At 56.8% G+C, this 20,325-nt stretch overlaps 1 protein-coding gene across 2 annotated transcripts in view; it reads right to left on the bottom strand.

The window, feature by feature from the left end:
- Nucleotides 1–203: 203 nt before the first annotated feature.
- VIPR1 (vasoactive intestinal peptide receptor 1) overlaps nucleotides 204–20,325 on the bottom strand; it is a 29,043-nt gene continuing 8,921 nt past the window's right edge. Inside the window, exons 2-14 of one of the 2 annotated variants that reach the window (XM_081105939.1) lie at nucleotides 18,918–19,026; nucleotides 13,107–13,214; nucleotides 9,959–10,056; nucleotides 8,795–8,898; nucleotides 8,346–8,478; nucleotides 5,966–6,119; nucleotides 5,418–5,478; nucleotides 5,142–5,211; nucleotides 4,653–4,744; nucleotides 4,412–4,564; nucleotides 2,453–2,582; nucleotides 2,185–2,226; nucleotides 204–1,600 (exon numbers count right to left, since the gene is read on the bottom strand). In XM_081105939.1, the coding sequence (XP_080962065.1) occupies nucleotides 1,403–1,600; nucleotides 2,185–2,226; nucleotides 2,453–2,582; nucleotides 4,412–4,564; nucleotides 4,653–4,744; nucleotides 5,142–5,211; nucleotides 5,418–5,478; nucleotides 5,966–6,119; nucleotides 8,346–8,478; nucleotides 8,795–8,898; nucleotides 9,959–10,056; nucleotides 13,107–13,214; nucleotides 18,918–19,026 (1,452 nt within the window). In that variant the 3' untranslated portion in view covers nucleotides 204–1,402. The remainder of the gene's footprint in view (nucleotides 1,601–2,184; nucleotides 2,227–2,452; nucleotides 2,583–4,411; nucleotides 4,565–4,652; nucleotides 4,745–5,141; nucleotides 5,212–5,417; nucleotides 5,479–5,965; nucleotides 6,120–8,345; nucleotides 8,479–8,794; nucleotides 8,899–9,958; nucleotides 10,057–13,106; nucleotides 13,215–18,917; nucleotides 19,027–20,325) is intronic. The other variant, XM_081105940.1, reaches the window with a different exon arrangement.

Here is a 20,325-nt window from a genome sequence, read left to right as displayed (position 1 = left end):
AGAGAATACCTCTCTGTGAAATGTCAGTCCAAGACCCTTAGAACTGCGTGCTTCTCCCATGGCAGGCATTGCTGCCCAAAGTCAGAGGGGTGGTAGCTTCTGGCTTCGGTGTACCCCTCCTCCCAATGGGGAGAGATGGTAGCAAGTTGGAAGCTAGTCCCCATTTTCGATCACACAGGAACATCGACCACCAGGGAAACCAAGCCAATCCAACACAACATTTATTATTGCACAAATGAGGGTCTTCCGGCTGTGGTGTGGGCAGGAAGCCATGGGACCACAGAGGTGCAGAGCAGACACACGATGCCATGACCACCAGGCTGTTGTGTAGATGACACATGGGCCAGAGGACTCCTCAGCGACAGCCACACGCCAGGGAGGGTCAGGTGGGATGTGGTTGTGGTTACAGGGATGGTGGCAATAACGACGAGTGGTGAAACAAATAACAAGAGGATCCAGCATGTTATAAGATATAAAAGGCAGCAGTAAGAAGTCTGTGCTTTCCCTTTCCTGCCAGCCAGATCTGAGTTCAAATCCTGCTGCATGACAAGGCCAGGTACCTGCTCTGTGAGGCTCCGCTTCCCGACCTGTGAAACAGGGACAGTCATTCCCACCTTGCTGGGTTGAGGTGAGGACTGAGGGACCCACGAGTGCACATCTCTGAGCCTAGTTCTCACAGCTGGCTTGTAGGTAGGCAGCTGAGGGCAGCTCCAACAACCCATAGGGATGGGTACGGCTGGTGGCAGCCCCTCGAAATGTTGCCATCATCCTGGGACCACCCCACTTCGGCAGAGACTCTGAAGACAGCTGTGCTCCCCAAACCAGAACTCCGTATCACAATTGCATCCCTTACCTCCAGGACTTGGCAGCTAAGAGGGCACTGGGGGAGGGGACCGCATCCTCAGAGAGATGCCTGAATGGTGATACTTAATCCAAAGGAAGCTGACAGCACGGTTGGAACTTCAGGCACTGATGAGGAGGTGGTGTCGGGGGACCTTTGGGGATCGGGGAGTGCAAGGCCTTTGTCAACCATGTTCCCACGGTATTGTCTGGCCTGGGTGGTTGCCTTCCCGGACTGGTCACGAGGGGGGGCGGAGTCACTTGAGTATGCAAATTTCCTTCCATTGATTGGGAGAGAGCCTTTGGGGGCGGAGTCTGATGACTGAGCTCCACCCCACACCTTCCAGGGCGCACCTCTCGGGGCTCCGGCTTGCTTAGAGCACCTCCCTCTCCCCAGGCCGGCGCCAGGGCTTCTGGACAGTGACCTGGGGGCCAGGACGGCCTCCGAGCCCAGGGCTGGGGCTACTCGCCCCGGTTGGCCTCTGTCCCCAGTGTCGCCCGGGAGGGCGGGTGGGTGGGTGCGGGCAGGTGGAGCCTCCCTGCGCCCCTGGGTGCCTGGCGGTCAGATCACGGAGTCCTCGGCCTGGAAGCTGGAGGAGCGGCGCGCGCCCGGGCTGACGCGCGTCAGCAAGGAGACCTGTGTGCTGCAGGTCACCCCGTTGCTGCTGCTGCCTCCGGGTGGGTGCTGGTATTTGGGGCCCAGGCCCAAGACGCCCTGTAGGTCCCAGCGCCGCCACTTCCGCCGCAGCTCTGCCTGCACCTGGGAGAAGGGAGGGTGGTCACACCCACAAAACCCCCTTGGGGAGTCTAAATTGAGAGACCCCGATGCTCCCTTTGGGGATACAGAGTTGGGACGCTGGGGGCCAAGGTCAAATCAAGGCCTTGGAGTAGGGGAGGAGGGAGGCAGAGAGGATCAGAGAATGCAGACCCGGGATGGAGAGGGATGCTGCCTGGGGTGGCTGTATCCCCAGTCCCATCCCTGCCCTCCAGACCACTTGAGCTCATCCAAACGGACTTCTGCGCTTTGTAACCAGGACTTCACTGTAACGCAGCCTTCACTTGCTGCCCCCACCCTCCCCTCTCACTCTGCGCACAGCCCCTGAACAGGCACTTGTCAAACTCTGCGTTTACTGAAAATGCAGACCCGAAGCCAGCAGGTCTGGGGTGGGCCCAGCAATCAGCATTCTTAACTAGGTCTTAGATGCGGCCATTGAGTTACTAGTCTGGGGACCACACTTGGAGTAGCGAGGTTTAACCCGTCCTCGCTCTGCTCCTATCCCGCCAGCGTTTCTGGACCCTGGGCCCCAAGGTCTGGGCGGGGAGGGGGGCGGCAGGGGGGCTCACCTCGCCATTGAGGAAGCAGTAGAGGACAGCCACCAGAAAACCCTGGGAGGAAGGGAACAGGGAGGTGAGTTGGGCAGACCACAGGGGCCCCTAGCCCTGCCCAGCTCCCGTGTTCTTCTGGTTAAGCAAAAGGCTAAGTACACAGCAGGTGCTTAATCAATACTTATTACAGTGAAAAGACTGGAATCCAGTGGCAAGGGGCGGAGGCCCCAGGTCGAATTCCCTTCCAGCCCAGAGGAGAAGGCAGCCGTAAGTCAACAAGTCATACCTGGAAAGACCCCATGACGAGATCAAAGATCATTTTCACTTCAGCGTTGAAGTTGTCGGGGAAGAAGGCAAACACAGTGTAGTGTATCCCGAACAGGGGGATCAGCAGCAGGGTGGACTTGGCCAGCCTCCTGGGGGCAGGGAGGGGCGGGCAGTGAGTCGGTGTGTCCATACATGTGGACACGACAGGCCTCCCCAAGAAGATGGGGACAGCAACCAGGGTGTGCGAGGAAGAACTCTGGCCCCCTGACTGTGATGCCCGCCTCTGGTCCTGGTCCTGGTCCATATCTGAGGTGTCTATGCCCTCAGGCCCCAGCCCTCCTAGTCTGGAGGGAAGCACGAGGGAGAGAGAAACCCCTCTATCCTCATCCTTCTGGAAGAGTGAGAAGGAGGGCCAGTGCTGAACCCCGAGGACGATGCATGACGGTGGGATTCCAGCCTCTGTGGCAGCCAACGGGGAGAGAACCCGACTCCCTCTCCTGGCCTCAGTTCCCCCCAATCTGTACAATGGGGTAAGTGTACGCTCCACATGGTCCAAGTATAGACAGCGGACCCACTGTAGGCTGAGAAGTGCTTTGGGTGCTATGAAGTGCAATGGCTCCATGAGACCAGTTCTCTCCTGGGAGAGGTCTGAGTGGTGGAGGGGTCTCTGCGTTTCTCTCTCCTGCCTTGGCGGTCAGCCCAGGGGAGCCTAGTCCCCCGCCTGAGGCCCCACAGCAAACCGGGGGCAGGGAAACTGGCCTTGCCTCTCCCATTCCTTCCTGGACCTGGTTCCCAGCCAGGCCAAGATCCCGAGCACTGCCCACCCCTCCTTGGCCCGCTGAGGCTGACAGATGGAAGCTCTCTTTAAAGTGAAGGCTTATGGGGAGGTGGAGAGTGGGAGCTGACAGCCCTGCTCGGGGAGCTCCATCTCCTATCCGTCCCCCGCCCCTCTGCCTGCCGACAGCTGTTCAGTTTCCATCTCACCCACGTGGACCTGGCAATGACCAGCTCTCTTTGCCTCGGATTCAAGCCCTTTTGAGCAGTTGAATGTTGGGAAAAACCAGGCCCACAGACAAAAGTAGAGAGTGAGCGTGGGCAGGTCTGAGGTCCTACCCCTTGGCAGACGGCCGCCCCCTGCAGGGCCTTCCCTTCAACAGCTGGGAGAGGCTCCACCCCCACACCCAGGAGAGAAAGCGGGCACCCTATGGAATGCCTATCTCAGTCTCATCCGTGAGATCACAGGAGTCCAGAATAGAATCCTCACTCCAGCAGCTCAGGACGTTCTAGCCGGGAACCTTAAAACCACAGCACAGACTCCCCCAAAGAGAAGCCAGGCCAAGAACATTCTAGAATCCCAGGACTAGACGGCCCTTGCAGAACGCCCAGGCTTGTGTCTAGTCTGTGCAGCAGTGATAATCTCCTGTTCCCATCTGTGGGCATGCAGGTGCCTACTCACCTGCCCACAGACACCCTTTTCTTGTTTCTTTTGTTCTGTCTTCAAGCCCATTGTTCTCACGAGAACCTGCCTGTTTCTCCAGTCCTCCCCGGCACAGGGGACAGCCCTCACACCCTGCTAAGCCTCCAGGAGCATGACCGCTGTCCCATGGACACCGTGCCCTCCCCCTGCCATGCGGCATACTCCCAAACCTTTGAGAGGAGGGAGTGTGTGTCAGTATCCTCACTTGTAAAATAGGAGCAGTTTATAGGGGGCGGTGGGGTGAAATGAGATGATGAATGGAAACCCCTGGCACATGCCTGGCATGTGAACTGCAGATGTTGTTATTATTACTGGCAAGTCCTGAGTCCTGAATATGGCTGTGTTGTTGGTAGACTGGAGGCTCCCCAGGGCATTCACTAACTGCATTTATTGGCCCCTTTTCTGTGCCAGGCACATGCCAGGGACTGAGCACTCAGGGTGGACAAGACACAGGTTATCTACTGTCTTCTCCAGCACCCTGGCGAGGCAGCAGATTCGTACCTGGGTCTGATCACCTGCCAGGGAAGGTGACTGCAGGAGAAGCAGACGTGGGACTCATGAGCCTGGACCGGTGGGGCTGGGGCAGAGGACACTTGTGGACTGAGCCAGGCCATGGGGTAGAGGTGGGCAAGAGCAACGTGGCTTTTGGTGACTCTGGAGGGGGACATACAGGAGACATGGGATGCTTTGAGGACCGGGCATGGGGATCCTGGGAGAGCCAGGGCACTGGCGGCACACTCACGAGTACGGGCTTTTGTCACTCTTCCCGACATTTGGGGTCTGCAGTTTCTGAACCAGGATTCGGATGATGCGAATAAATAGCATGAAGTTCACCTGGTGGTGGTAGGCCAAGGATGGGTAGTCAGAGAGAGAAGATTGTCCAGTTCCCTGGGCGGATGGCCCGTCTCGTCCCTAGAGCCCTGCTGCCCTTCCGTCTTACCTGTCCCCTAGCTCTCCCCTCTTTGGGGCAAGTCATCTGGGAACTCTACTTCCCATCCCTAAAGCCTGGGCCTCCCAATCCTTCTCTACTCTAGAGGAAAAATCCATCCCTAAGGCCTTGGGGGGGGGGGGCAGGTGGGGGGAGGGAGGGCGGCAACACTGCGTTAGGCATTGGGAAGCCTAGGTTTCAGTTCTGACCTAGACTTGGAATTTCCTGTGTGACCTGAAGCAAGTTGACTACCCAACCTGGGCCTCCGTCTCCCCATCTCTGAGAGGTGGGAGGAGGTCTTACCAAGATGGAGGTGAGGACGGGGGCCTTTAGGATCCACCACAATCGTGAGGTACCGATGGTGTCCCAGCATCTGGGCAAGGGATGGTAGGGGAGAATGAGAGAGGTTGTCCTCAGCCAGAGAGACGGTCAGCAGTTCTCCCCGTTGTCCCCAGCTCTGCCCCTGGTCCTATCAGAGGCATGGACCCAGAATCTGTCGCTCCCAAGCCCCCCTCATCCCACCCAGGGATGTGCCCCAAGGGATGGCGGCCAGGAGGAGGGGGTAGGGTGACAGCTCACCCATAATCCTCAAAATAGATCTTGGTGACGGTCCACACCACGGTGAATATGCTGGGCACCCCTGTCAGGGCCGAAGGAGAAAGAGGAGAGGGCATGGGAGTCAGGGAGAGAGGGCATGAGGGAGAGATTACGGAGGAGGAACCAGAGAGAGGGAGGGAGAGAGAACAGGTGGGTTACTAGGGCTGCGCCGTTTGGTTGCGTTGGTTGTTCACTGTGCTCCATTGAGGATTGAAACTGCGTGTCTGAGGGGCTGTGTCCACCTACAGGGCGAGTCTTTTTCAGCCCTGTGTTTCAAGGCTGAAGGGGTGGTGGAAAGATGTTCCTAGAACCTGTCTGTCCCACAGCCCAGCCCTGGCACAGCCTCAGGGCACCTGCCCTGGGTCACACATTTAGGAGACTTTTATCAACCCTTGGCTAGAGACTTGCAGGCAGGACCTACAGTCCAGCAAGACCTAGGATTGCAGGCGGGGTCAGCACCTGCCCCTTCGTAAGCTCCCCAAGCCTCGTCCCCTATGTCCCCAGCCTGGTCACCCTCCCCAGAACCATACCCCAGCCGATGAGCATGTACCCCCAGAAGTACTTCCGCTCGGAGAAGAAGGAGACTACAAGCAGGGTGTGCAGGTACAGGCCCTCCACCAGCAGCCAGAAGAAGTTGGCCATGACACAGTATTGGAATAAGACCACAGCGGCCTTACAGCCCACCTGCAGGGAAGGAGCAGAAGAGGGGTGTCACTGGGGCTAGTGGCGGCCCCCATCTGCCCACAGCTCTGTCTGGGTTGACACAGTTGCTATACAACCGACTTAATCTCTGTTTTTATCCCCTAAAAAATATACTCAGTGGTTTTCCAATTATCCTTGTAGTGAGATCATCTGATGCTTTGGAATAAACTTGTGGTTTTAATTATCCTAGCAATTTATCATCTTACCTATTTATCTACCCACCACCTACCCATCCAACCATGCATCTTCCTACCTATCCATTTATCTACTTATTCACCCACTAGACATCCATTACCAACTCACCCATCTATGTATCCATCTACTATCCATGCAGTCATCCACCATCTACTCATCTTTCCATCTATCAATCCATCCACACACTCACCTATCTATCCATTCATCTACCTACTCACCTACTAGCCATCTACTACCAACCCAGATACCTAACCATCTATCTATTCATTCATCTATCTCCCTGTCCATCAACCTGCACATCCATCCATCCACCTATCTACCCACCTACCCCTCTAACATTATCTATCCTTTCTTTTTCTTACTTTATCCACCTATCCTTTCACCTACTCAGTCATCCACACACCTATTTACTCAGCCATCCATCTACTTACTCATCCACTTAAACATCCCTCCCCCATTCATCTTATTCCAATTAGGATTGAAGGTGGAAGAGGTGTGAGGGCAATTCTTGCTCCCATTTGCAAGAATCCATTGAATGTGTGGGGATGTGAGCTCTGGGCTGTGGAGTAGGCCCAGCTATGAGTGTTGAGGAGAGATGGGGACTGAAAAGACAGAAGTGGAGGGGGGGAGAGAAATGAGGAAAAAATGGAGAAGGGAGAGATGGCTATTCCTCCTGGGGCCAGAGGAGCTGGTGAGAGAATGGGTTCCCCAGGAGGTGAGGACAATGGAGGAGTTACAGGTCACTCCTGAGGAGGGCCAGCAGGGGCTCTGGGTTGATTAGAAGGTCTCCTGTGCTCTCCTAGAAGCAGTCTCCCATTTCAGATCAAGCCCAGCCACCTGTGCGCCAGAGCTTAAAGCCACCTCCTCCTGGAAGCCCTCTAGCATCTATTCCTCCCAGTAGCTGGAATGCAGGTTCCCACTCTTCCTTCCTGTGCCCTTGGCTTTGAAACATCCTCAGAGAACAGTCTACCTTCCTGTTGTACACTTGCCTACCTTCCGTTGTACACTTGTTTTACAAGAATAACTCAGCTCTTTAATAGGACCATTTATGTGCGTTTGTCTAGCCTTCGAAAAGCTTCACAGAGCTGCTAATGAGTCGGGAAGCCAGGCTCCACAATTACCCTTAACCAGTGAGCTGGCGGCTGCAGGCGGCTCCCCAGGCTCTGCACTGACACTGCATATGTCTGGGTCCTCTGAGGAGCTCTGGGAATGGCCAGGGTGGCTCCCCTGCGCTTTTCCTTCCCCTTGTCGAGATGCCTGAGATTCCACGGGCACAGATGAACTCTGGGGAGAAGGTACTGCTCTCCCCTGAAACCACGCACGGTGTCTGCCATCACTCATGGAGTTGGGGCAGGGGTGGGAGCCGGGGCTGGTCTCCAGCTCTCTGTCCCAGCTCGAGGACACTCCTGAGCTCAGAATCACCTGCAGATGGACCCGTCAGTGACAGCGATGCATTCTTAGACGCTGTTAATTTCTCTTCTCGAGGAAGCCCCCGGACTTACTGATGGTGGGGAGCACAGGAGAGGGGGGCTGTGTGTGTCTGGACTGACTCCATGTGGCAAGGGGGCGCAGGAAGGGTGGCGTGGTGAGCAGAGGCCGGGTTTGCCGATGGCAGAGGGTAGAGCTGGAAGCAAGCTTGGAAGTCCTTGTACAGATGGGGGAACTGAGGCAGGGACTTTCCTAAAGTCACATGGGGAGTTAGGACAGATGTGAGACGGCGGCTGTGGGCTCTGGCCATGAAGTTTATTTCCCTTCAAGGAGAGACGTTTCTCATTGGTGGGGGCAGGTCTCCGAAACCCCAGATGGCTGGGCACCACCATCTCTCATTGTGGGGAGAGGAGTGGGATTCAACAAGCTCCAGGGGGTTGGCCATCCATGGAGAGAAAAAGAGGAGAAAGGAGAGAGAGAGAGAGAGAGAGAGAGAGAGAGAGAGAGAGAGAGAGAGAGAAGGGGGGAAGAGTCCTCTTAGTGAGAGAAGATGAAGGAGAGACAGGGCAGTGGCCAGGTCCTCACCCAGGACTCGGAGCAGTCTTCTGACGGGCTGCTGTTGAAGAGGATCAGGTCCTTGATGAAGACGGAGGCTGCCCTCAGGATGAAGGACATGAAGAGGTGCATGTGGATGTAGTTCCGTGTGCAGTGGAGCTTCCTGGGTGACATGGGCAGAGCTGGGAGGCCGAAGGGGCCTCGGACCCCCACCCAACACTGTCAGCTCTGAGCAAGGGTACGGAGGAAGGAACACATGGCCCAAGTGCTGGTCCTGCCCCAAACGGGGGCCCTGTCCCAGGTATCCCTTCCCCGACTGACCGACCGACCGACCGACCGACCGTGTGCAGCCAGGCCTCCAAGTGCCTCAGCCTCCAGGTGCCTCAGTCCAGAGCAGAGCCCTGCCCTCCGGTCCCCTCTCCCCAGGTGCAAAGCCATCCTGTGGGGACCAGGCTAGGACAGAGGAGTCTGGACCTTACCTGAACAGGCTCAGGATGGCCATGGCGACCAGAAGGGAGGTGAGGGACAGGCCGTAGCCGATGGTGTAGCCAGTCTTCACGGAAATGTAGAACCTATTCTGTTGCTGGTAGAGGGAGGTGGTGAGGATCTTCGGTGGGGATGGGGTGAACGCACCTAGGGGTACTGGCAGGGGTGGGGCACCCTACACATCCTGCCTGCCCATCCCTGCCTTGGCAGAGGAGGCTGAAGCCTAGGGCTCCCAAGGGCAGCTGAGCTGCCCCCTTCAGAACCCAGACCCATGACATCCCAGTCTGCACAGTGGAGACCGGACTGCCTCCTAGGGTGGGGGTTGACTGTAATCGCCCTCTGCTCCTTCATGGGAAATATCAGGGCAGGAGAGAGAGAAAACCTCACATGTTCCATCTGTCCCTGTATTCTTCAGTCATGGTCTAGCACCCCCTCTGTGCCAACTCTGGGCTTGGCAGCCTCGGAACCAAGACTGCTTGCCCTTCAGACCCCACCCCAGGACTTCCCTCTGTGTGGGGAGGGAGGCACGCCGGGCATGGAGAAGGACAAGGAAGAAACTGGGGGTGATTTCGCATTTGGGGCTCTATCTGAGAAGGGTGTCTGGGGGCGGGACAGATGTCATCACAGACATACAGAGACACACGTGGGTTCACACACCAAAGCAGCGAGGGCCGCTAGCTGAGGACTCCAGTTCCACCCTAGCTCCCCATCAGTGTCCCTGCCTGGCCCCTGACAGTGACCACCTATGCTTCCCCGGCTCTGGGGCAGATCCCTGTCCTGGGACTGAGGGGTGGTCCTGTCCCTGTCCCTCCAGTATCTGCTCCTTGTTTTCCTTCCCCATGTGACAGGGAGGATAGCATCTCCCTCCCTTGTCATGTCCAGGGCTGGAGCAAGGTCCCACCAGGCAATGGGTGGCCTGGCCTGGGGGTGCAGCTTCGGCTTTTGCTGCTCTGAGTCATCCTCATGAAAGCACCCTCATCAGGGGAAGCCGGGGGACAAGCCCCTGGAAAGGCAGGCCTGGCGAGGGAGGGGGCGCCTGGCGAGGGCAGAGCCCAGGAGTCCTGGCTCCCACACAGGCTGCAACCTCCACCCCTCGGTGGGAGAGAGTGGAAGGAGCGGGGGTGGGGGTGGGGTGGGTGGGGTGCACTGAGGCCTACCTCTTCCAAAAATGGTTCTGTGACACAGGCAATGGGGTAGGGGCTAGGCTCCAGTTCTGTCCAGCCCTCGTCTGTACATCTGCGGCTCACGTTGTGGCCTTGGGGGAGGAGAGAGGTTGAGGCCAGGGGAGGCGCAGGACCGTGGAGAGTAGGCATGGGGCCTGGCAGTCTCTGCCCTCAGCCCTACTCCCGTAAACCTCTGCTGTGTCAGACTCCCATCTAGACCGCAGGGCATCATGGGGGAACCTGGGGCAGGGAGAAGCCCCCCCTCTCCCCAGCTACCACCCCCCTGCCCCGGCTGCCAGGGCATTCCTGGGCTCAGCCCTGCCCTTGTCATGTCTGAACCTGACCCCAGGTGCAACGTAAGCTCTGATCCTTGTCCCAGATAGCCTGGATCCTTGGCTCTCTGAATGATCCCTGACCCTTGCCATGAGCTAAATGCTGACCCTTGTCACAGGGCCTGGTGTGGCAGATGACTTCTTTGTCCTGTGGGTCCAGACAGCAGCCCTCTGACCTGGCCACTGCTCCTGGGCCAGCCTGCCTGGGCCTATGGGCCTGGGTTTCCTCCCACACCTGGTGGGGCTCAGGTTGAGGAACCACAGGTGAGGCAGGAGGCGGGCGGGGCTGGGGGGGACACCTGATAATGGTGCCAATGTATAATCCACATAAATGGAGAAGCAGGGAGTTCCCGGCAGGGGAACCTGCCCAGGCAAAGGCATGTGCGAGGGGACTCAAGCAGCACAGCCCAGCCCAGCAGGATCTTGGGGCTGAACCATGTGGATCCTGGGGCTCCAGGCAGCTTCAGGATGTTGGGGGCGGGGCGAGGGGAGGAGGTGTCCTATAGACGCCCTTAACACAGACTTGAGTCTTTTCAACCGAAATAGCCACCACACTAAAAGAGGCTCTTCAAAGAGTTGAAGGTAAAAACCAGATTAAAGGCATGCAGACCACGACTTAAAGCACTAGGCTCCCCGGAACATTTTGGTGCTTCAGTGAGTGGCCCACCCCCACCCAGGTACTCTGACCCCGTTTGGGAAAATGACTTCTTTCGGACCCTCTGCAATCTTTATCTTCCGCAAGGTCTCTTCAGCTCTCATTATAGAACCAGGTCCCTTCCAACCCTTCCAGGGGGCACACGTCTTCCCGGGTCCTGGTACCCCAGGGGCTGGCGTTGGCATCACCCCTCCCTGCACTTCCCTTCCTCACGAACTTCCCTCTTTGGAACTTCAGGCCAGTTGCTCACACCTTCACCTAGTTGCCCAGGAAAGCACACCCTGTTTCCGTTACATTCCCGGCCCCTAACCCTGTCTCCTACTTGTCTCGTCATTCTCAGAGACACTGGCACAGCCAAGGAGAGCTGGGCAGGCTGCTCACTGCACGGGGCGCCTGGCTGATGGGGATGGGGCCCAGTTTTCCTTTATACTCAGCTGGCCACTAGGTGGGTCTGTGAGAGGCTGGCTCTGTCTGAGGAAGGGCAGCCCTTTTCTCATGGGCACAAAGGCACCGTGTGGGCCCCTGGGAGGCGGGCGGCCTCGGGATTAGTCAGATGGTGGGCTGCAGTCCAGGTTCCCAAGTGAAGGAGCTGCTTCGATAATCCCAGCAGGGCCAGAAGGAAGAGCCGTCAGGAGGAATGCAATTAGCGGGTGTCAGGAAGGAACGTAATTAGTAGGCGCTTCCAGGGATCCAAGAGAAGGCTGTGTGCCAGGCCCTGCTGATGGGACCTGGGGGAGTAACTCAGCTCCCACCTGCCCCCGGGCTGGGCTCCCCTGGAGGAGTGCTGGGCTGGGTGGGTGCCATCTGGAATATGACACGCCTGTGATCGCTCCCAGATTCTTCAGGGAGGACCTCGGGGTCTCTCCATCACGGCTAAGGGCACACCGCTGGGGGGCAAAACTGGCCTGTCCCCAAGAAGCCATTTGGTCCACCTCCCATGCCTACTTGACAAACAGGGAGACTGCGGTCCAGAGAGGGAAAGGCCACCGGAGTGAGAGGTGCCCAGAGTCTTTGCGCGCACCCTTCGAATCCATATCTAGGTTCTGCTCCTCCCTACGTCCTCCCTGCTGCCGCTCCAGTCCACCTTGTCCCACCGATGTTGATTCTCTCCAGATGCTCCCACAACGGGATCTTTGCGTGGCGGCTCCCCCCACACTGCAGGTCTTCAGCTCCTGTCCCTGAACATCTGCTTTACGTTGCACCCCTTCCCCCTCCCCCCTTCCCGCTCCTGGCACCGTTTACCATTTAGGACACGTGTGTCTGTTTTCTTGCTCAATGTCTCTCCAACTAGAGCGCTGGTTCTCAACCTTCTGGCCCTTTAAATACAGTTCCTCATGTTGTGACCCAACCATAAAATTATTTTCGTTGCTACTTCATCACTGTCATGTTGCTACCGTTATGAATCGTCATGTAAATACCTGATATGCAGGATGGTCTTAGGCGACCCCTGTGAAAGGGTCGTTCACAGCCAAAGGGGTCGTGACCCACCAGTTGAGAACCGCTGAACTAGAGCTTTAGCCCCCTGTGGGCAGATGGGGTGGCTGTTTTCTGCCCTCCGTCACCGCATGTTTGTCTAGCCCAGTGCTGGGCATGTTGGTAGGTAGGTGCTGAATGAACATTCACTGAATGGAAGGGTGGCCTACGGATCACATTATGTGGTCAGCCTCTTTAACTAACTATTTACTAGCAAGGAAGCCCACTTCCTCAAGAGGCTCCCTTCTCTTTCCACCTTGTATGTGAACATTCATTTAAGCAGAACACGACAAGGTGTGTGAGCAAGGCCATGCGGTGATTTCACGGAGCCGGAGAGGGCACCGGCTCCAGGCAGCGAAAGACTGAATCAAGTGCAGACCGGGACAACGGAACACGGGAGCCATGGTTTAATCAAGTACCTGTCAGTCAATCAGTTATTAATTGCTGAGCAAATATTTAGTGAGCCCTTCCCACATGGTTATCTTTATGTGAAGAGTTAATCAAATCCCATAAGTTCTTCAAAGACCTAGTGCCAGAGCATCCTCTTCCAGGAAGGCGCCCTGATTGCCCCAGTCCCTTTGACCCTCTCCCTTTCCTTCTCATTTCCCAGGGAGGTGAGCTTCCACTCTAGTCCACGCCACTTGTGCCACCCAGCTCCCTCACTTGAATCCAGGGCTCTTACCTTGAAGAGGGTAGAATAAACTGTAGATGAGGGGACAGGCCATGACGACCACCTGGCCCCGAGGGGTGGCTGGCCAGCAGGTGATGTTGTCCCACATCTTGCTGCAGCCTGTGGGGTAACGGCAGGGGACACATGGACACATGGGTCAGCATGGCCACCAGGTGCCTCCAGCCACTCTTCTTCCTCCTCCAGGCTCCCACCTCGAGGAGCCTGTGGTCTGAGAGGGGAGGCACAGCCCTGCCCAAGTTGTACAGGGCCCATCCTGACAGGGCGCAAGGAGGAGGCAGACTATAGCTCAGCCGTGGGCAAACTACGGCCCGCGGGCCGGATCCGGCCCGTTTGAAATGAATAAAACTAAAAAAAAAAAAAGATCGTACCCTTTTATGTAATGATGTTTACTTTGAATTTATATTAGTTCACACAAACACTCCATCCATGCTTTTGTTCCGGCCCTCCGGTCCAGTTTAAGAACCCATTGTGGCCCTCGAGTCAAAAAGTTTGCCCACCCCTGCTATAGCTCCACGGTCCTCAGTGAGGGGCAGAGCACCCCAGGGGTATTTTGGACAGTAGTGGGGGATTTCTTGGTTGCAGAATGGGGGCCTCACCCTGCATTTGATGGGCAGGCACCAGCTCCAGCGTGGCCCTGCACAACGATGAATTGCAGAGCTTCTGCAAGACTTTCAAGTGAGCCACTGGCACTTGCGTCGGTGAAATCCTGTTGCAATGACCAGAGCCTGGACTCACTCCATTTCCCACACAAACACAAGGTATTTATGGCACGTGTAACATGCACAGTGCTCCCGGAGTGCAACTACTGAGTAAAGGGAGAGAAGGTGGGGCTTTGGCGCTTTCTGAACTTTACTGAAAGTTGTTTAATGTTTTGGAAAAGCATGTTCCCTACAGCAATGCTGCCCATGACATCTGAGCCAGGGATGCAACCACCGGCTATATACCAACCTCCATCCATAGCCCTCCCATTCCCTGAGGTTATATTTATAGGTCCAATCTTCTTATCTTCCAGTGGGATCAGGCCTGGCTTTGTTAGATAGTATTTAATTATAAATTCCTTCCCTTTCTTCTTTTATGTTACAATTAGAACATCATTTTTTTAAAAAAATGAATGTGTGGCCCTAGTTGGTTTAGCTCAGTGGATAGAGTGTAGGCCTGCGGACTGAAGGGTTCAGTTCTATTCTGGTCAAGGGCACATGCCCAGGTTGTGGGTTTGATCCTTAGTAGGGGGTGTGCAGAAGGCAGCGAATCAATGATTCTCTCTCATCATTGATGTTTCTATCTCTCTTTCCCTCTCCCTTCCTCTCTAAAATCAATAAATATATGTATCCTATCTAATAAAAGAGAAACATGGTAATTAGCGTACGACCGCTACCCTTCCCATTGGCTAATCAGGGCGATATGCAAATTAACTGCCAGCCAAGATGGTGGCTGACAGCCAGGCAGCTTAAACTGAACATGAGGCTTGCTTGCTTCAGTGACGGAGGAAACCAACGTTCCCCGCCTGCCTTGCCGGCCTCTGAGCCTGCAGTTTGAAACATTGTAACAAATATAGAAGCTAAACAAAACCCCAGAAACCTGCTTTCAGCGAGCGGAGCCCAGATCTCAGAGCTGGAGTTATACATTGTTTCGATTATAGAACCAAAACAAACCAGATACCTGCTTTCAGGAGCGGAGGCCTAAGAGCTGGAGCCTCAGAGCTAAAGCTGGCCCAGAATAAAAAAAAAGAAAAAAAGGAGCGGTTGGGAGCTTCCGTCACCTGCCAGCCTGAAAACAGCCCTCAGCCCCTCACCCAGACTGGCCAGGAACCCCAGTGGGGACCCCCACCCTGAAGAGTGTGTGACCAGCTGCAAACAGCCATCATCCCCTCACCCAGGCTGGCCAGGCACCCCAGTGGGACTCCCACTCTGATCCAGGACAACCTTCAGGGCAAACCAGCCGGCTCCCACATGTGCACCAGGCCTCTATCCTATATAGTAAAAGGGTAATATGCCTCCCGGCACCGGGATCAGTGGAGCCGCGAGGCCTCCCGGCACCGGGATCAGCATGACAGGGGGCAGCGCCCAAAGCCCCTGATCACCCTGTGGCTCTGTGTGTGACAGGGGGTGGGGCCACAACCTCCCTATCGGCCCTGCTCTGTTCATGACAGGGGAAGGTGCCCCAAACCCCTGATCAGCCCTGCTCTGTGCCTGATAGGGGGGAGCTCCCCAACCCCCTGATCGCCCTGCGGCTCTGTGTGTGACAGGGTGCAGCGCCCCAACCCCTTCCCTCCCCCCCCCCACGGGCCCTGCTCTGTGTGTGACGGGGTAGAGCCATAACCTCCCCATCGGCCCTACCCTGAGTGTGACAGGGTGCGGCACCCCAACCCCCTGATCTGCCCTGCTCTGTGTGTGACAGGGGGCGGTGCCCCAACTCCCCTATCGGCCCTACTCTGTGAGTGACAGGGGGAGCTCCCCAACCCCCTGATGGGCCCTGCTCTGTGCGTGACAGGGTACGGAGCCCCAACCCCCCTGATGGGCCCTGCTCTGTGAGTGACAGGGGGCAGCGCCCCAACCCCCTGATTGGCTCTGCTCTGTGCGTGACAGGGGGTGGCACCGCAACCTCCCCATCGACCCTGCCTTGAGTGTGACAGGGGGCGGTGCCCCAACCCCCCAATCAGCCCTATCCTGAGTGTGACTGAGGGTGGCATCACAACCTCCCGATCCACCCTGCTCTGTGCATGACAGGGGTGGCGCCCCAACTCCCCAATCGGCCCTGCTCTGAGCCCGACCAGGGGCTGCACCTAGGGATTGGGCCTGCCCTCTGCCACCCGGGAGCAGGCCTAAGTCAGCAGGTCATTATCTCCCAAGGGGTCCCAGGCTGCGAGAGGGCACAGGCCAGGCTGAGGTACCCCCTTCCCCCCGAGTGCACAAATTTTTGTGCACTGGGCCTCTAGTATATTAATAAAAAAATAAAAAGTAAAAAAATGAATGTGTGTCCTGAATTTCATTTTATAATAGTAAAGGAGGCATTAGACAATATATTTTTAAAGAGGAGTTGTTTACATTGGGGTGATGGGTATATTGGGGTTCAGCTAGTTCTTGAGGAGTCTTCATACAACTCACAAAGCAACACGATGCCCCCAACTCAGCGAAATTGTGAAACATGATACGGGTGGTGGTCGGGGGTGAGTTCAGAGGAAATCCTGCATCACAGGCTGTGTACTAGCCCGGGACCTGGGGGCGAGGGGTGCACAGTGGGGTCTGGAGGAGTCTACTTTAATAGGCAGATGCAAATGCCATGGGTTTGCCTGTTCAGGGTTTGGGCGCCTCTCAGGGACTAGGACTCCTCTGGATCCCCTCCCCGAGGGAGGTTTAATTGTCTCTTTGCAACCCTGCCAGTCCCATAGCTTTGTTCAGGAAACCCAACCCCTGAGCCAAAGTCAACGCCAGCTGAGCCAAGCCCAGCCCAGCCCAAGTCCGAAGGTTCCCGAGTTCCCAAGAAGGGGGCCTGGGAAGAAAAGGTGGAAGGATGTCCCCACTCAAGGACGAGCCTCGGGACTCGGAGGGCTGGGCAGCGGGGAGGCGTACCTTCCAGGCCTGCAGCAGCCAATGGCAGCTGCCGCTGAGCCTGAGGACACCTGAGGACACCCAAGGGCTGGCCCAGGAGCACAGCCTGCCTTCCTCTGGGATCCTAGAACTTCTGCCCCACCCTGTCCTGAGGCTTCTGTCCTCACGGGTTCCCAGTTCCTCCTTCATTCCTGTGCCAACCTCGCTGGCGGCCACGTAGAGCCAGTCAAATCCTGTTGGCTGTGCAAGACCATTAATACTATCAGTCAACACTCCTGGAGCCTTTGTAAGTGGGAGGAGCTGTTCCCTCCGCTTTTCAATGAATGACTTAGTTAGTCCTCCCATTTTAGAGATGAGTTACTGAGGCACAGAGCAATGAGGGAACTAGCCCAGGGGCGCGTGGGGTAGCCTGTTCACATGCTCCCTTCTCCAGCAGACCTCTTGCTCTCCTGTGCTGAATGGCTCCATGCTGATTCTCTGGGGAATTTTCTCTGTGGGGCTCTGTTTAGCCACCCTGACGGCGCTGGGCTCCGCCTCCACCAGAGGCAGCACAGAGGGAGACCAGGCCCTGTCCTTAGGGAGGTCACACTTGGCCTCAAGGACTCTCAGTGCCACCAAGCTGGGCGGTGAACTGTGCTGGACACAGGCCAGTGGGTGGGACAGGGGAGCCAGGGAAGAGAGGCTGGCAGGGGGGTGTGGTCCAGGGTGGGGGTGGTGGGGGTTCCTGCAGGAGGCAGCAGGGTCTGGAAGCAGAGAAGAGGTGACGGCCAAGAAAATGCCAGGCATCTGGAGGCCCATTGTCCTGGGCTGGGCCTGGACATATTTTCTGTGTGTCTATCCAGGGAGACCCCTCAGGTCCCACCACGTGTCACCAGGCCCACAGAGACACAGGGCCCAGGCTGGCTGTGTGTGCCTGCTGGGGGCTGTCACCTAACAGGAAAGAAAGATCAACCAGGAGCCTGGGGTGGGGGATGGTGAGGCAGAGTGGGGACCTCTGCCAGGTCATTTCATAGATCTGTGTGCACAGAGAGAGACACACTCACTGACAAGCACTCCCAGACACACAGAACCACAGACACACATGCAAACATACGGACATGTATGCTTACTTGGACCTGGAAAGACCAGACACAAGTAAACACAGGTACAGAGACATGACTTGGACACATATGCATAGACATGACAGCGTATCACAGACATTCACACTGACACACACACACACAGCACACCAGGCAGATACATCTGGGCACATCCAGGCTACACAGACACACGCTCTGACACACAAAGACACTCCGAATCAGACATGGAGCTCAGACCCCAGAGGCACAGAAACAGAACCAGGCAGACACAGTCCGGGAGCGCACACCTGACCCTGCCACTGCCTGAACATGCGCAGAGCCCCACACGAGGTCACGGGCAGGCTCACTGCCCGCTAACCCATACCTGCCCTCCTCTGGCTTCCTAGCTGGCTGCCTGGTGACAGGGTGTTGGTTGCACCTGACAGGCACCCTGTGCCAGCAATGACCTCATCAGGATCACGAGGGTGGCCGGCCCTTGGGGCCTGGGAGGGATGCAGGGGGGCCTAGAGTCTGGGGTCCCGGCCTCTCTGAGCTGTCCACGATCCAGATCATACTGCTGGGGCCTGTCGGTGGCCTGGCCCCGCCTCCATGTCCCGGTGGGAGCATTGGCAGTGGGCAGTACCCCTGGACCCAGGCTTAGTCTCAGGGGCTGAGGAGACAGGAGGCCACCCCTCCTTGAACGGGGGGAGTGAAAGCTATTGGCAAGGCTACTCACACTCACTGATGGTGCAGAAGGCAGAGAGCCTGGGCACCAGGTCCAAGAAGGAAGGACCTGGAGGGGTCACATAATTGTCACCCTCAGAGGCGGCAGGGGACTGGGGAGCCAGGAAGACATCACCCCTTTTCCTGGGGAAGAGAGGTAGGGATCTCCGAATGCAGAGCCGGCTGCACTCACTCTTCTGAACCCCAATTTGTATACTCTCCTTAGGTAACAGCTGGGAGCTCCCCAGACTTGGGGTGAGTGATGGGGACATGGAGGTCTGCTGGCACCTTCCTTCTTTGTCTGGCTCCCCAGCTTTTCCCAGCATCCTCTCCTTACCACCCAGCAGCCCCATGGTGCTGCTCCCTCCAACACTATACAATGAGTGTGATATGGATCTGGGCTTGCACTGTGAGAACTGGGGCACCTTGGGGGTCTGCAGTGCCCCTCTTCCTACGGGGGGCGTGGGACTCACCTGCTGTTTCGTTTTCCAGCTCGGCCTCCTCCAGGCACTGCCTGTGCTCCGCCTTGATCATTTGCAGGTAGTCACACATATCCCTCACATTGGCCCAGTCCCAGCCGCTCTGCGGGACAGAGACAGGGAGAGGACCGTCAGCCTCGTCCATGGCCCACATCCACAAACTCCCAGGAACATGGGTCAAGCAAGTAAGGCCTGGTTACTGACTGACCCGAGTTCCAGTCTGAACCCCAATCCCAACCTCGACTCAATCCCGATCCTCACCCCAGGCCAAGGCCTGACCCTGACCTGGATCTTACCCAAAATGTGCTCATTGTCCCCAAAGCTTGGTCTGCCTTGAGGACCCTGTCATGGCTTCCTGGTGGCTCCCCAACCGTGCTGTGGTTATAACAGCTGTGTCTCTTTGAGGGTAGCACGGCCCACACAGGTGAGAGGGCCTGTCCTTGGAGCCCAGAGCTGGCCCACGGACTCTGCCATTGTCCAGCTTGGCGGGCGCGCTGGGAGTCCTCTGTCCCGATCACAGACCCTGTGACGGGCGGGGCCTGGCTAGTGCTACCTCATTACAGGGGCTGGACCCTGGCCTCCTGTTCCTGGAGCCAGACCTGGGAGGAATCCAGGAGCCTGGCTGCATCTTCCCGCCTGTCCCCATCTGTGCTCAGTCCCCAGGTCACCATCTAGGAAGGGCACACTAGCCCTCTTGCCAGACCTCAACTGCCTCCCTCTTAGCTTTTGAATAATTCAAGCTAAGTCAGACCTACTGCTGGGGGTGGGGGTGGGGAGGTTTAAGGAAGTAAGGGAAGCCCTCCCAGGATGGCTTGCCACCCACCAGGCCTCCTCTGCCTCTGGAAGGCGGGGAGAAGCTTGAGCTTTCTCATCCCCTCCCCTCCGCTCCCTTGCACCCTACCTAGGGATCAGGGGTGGGGCCAGACCTGTGTGCCAGTGGAACATTGGCACTGGAGCCAACATGTAAGTAGGGGTGATGGATGCCTAGGAACAGCCAGAAAATTCAGGTCTGGGGAGCCGTTGGGTGGGGAAGGGCGGGTGAAGGCCTCCAGGGAGGAACTGCTGGGCTGGTGGCAGCTTCTGCCTGTCTCTTTGGCTTTAGGGAAGTGGCTGCTGCCCCTGGGAACCCCGTATGAGCTTCCTCATTTCTGCTTAGGGAGGAGAATGTCACAGTCCCAAACAGGGCATCAGGGGAGAGTCCAGCAAGACTGTGCCAGAATCAGATTCTCAGTGTGTCTTCCAGCTTGTCCTCCCACCAGGGGACAAGGCCTCAGTTCCCCTGTAGGCTAAATGGGCCTTAACTACCTCCCCAGATGACTGAAAGGGTTCTTTTTAAAAATATATATTTTATTGATTTTTTTACAGTGAGGAAGGGAAGAGGAATAGAGAGTTAGAAACATCA

Source organism: Myotis nattereri (assembly GCF_964212035.1).
Source record: "Myotis nattereri genome assembly, chromosome: 14".
Taxonomy (NCBI): domain Eukaryota; kingdom Metazoa; phylum Chordata; class Mammalia; order Chiroptera; family Vespertilionidae; genus Myotis; species Myotis nattereri.
Note: the sequence above shows the minus strand (reverse complement) of the source record. Positions and strands in the feature narration are given on the sequence as shown.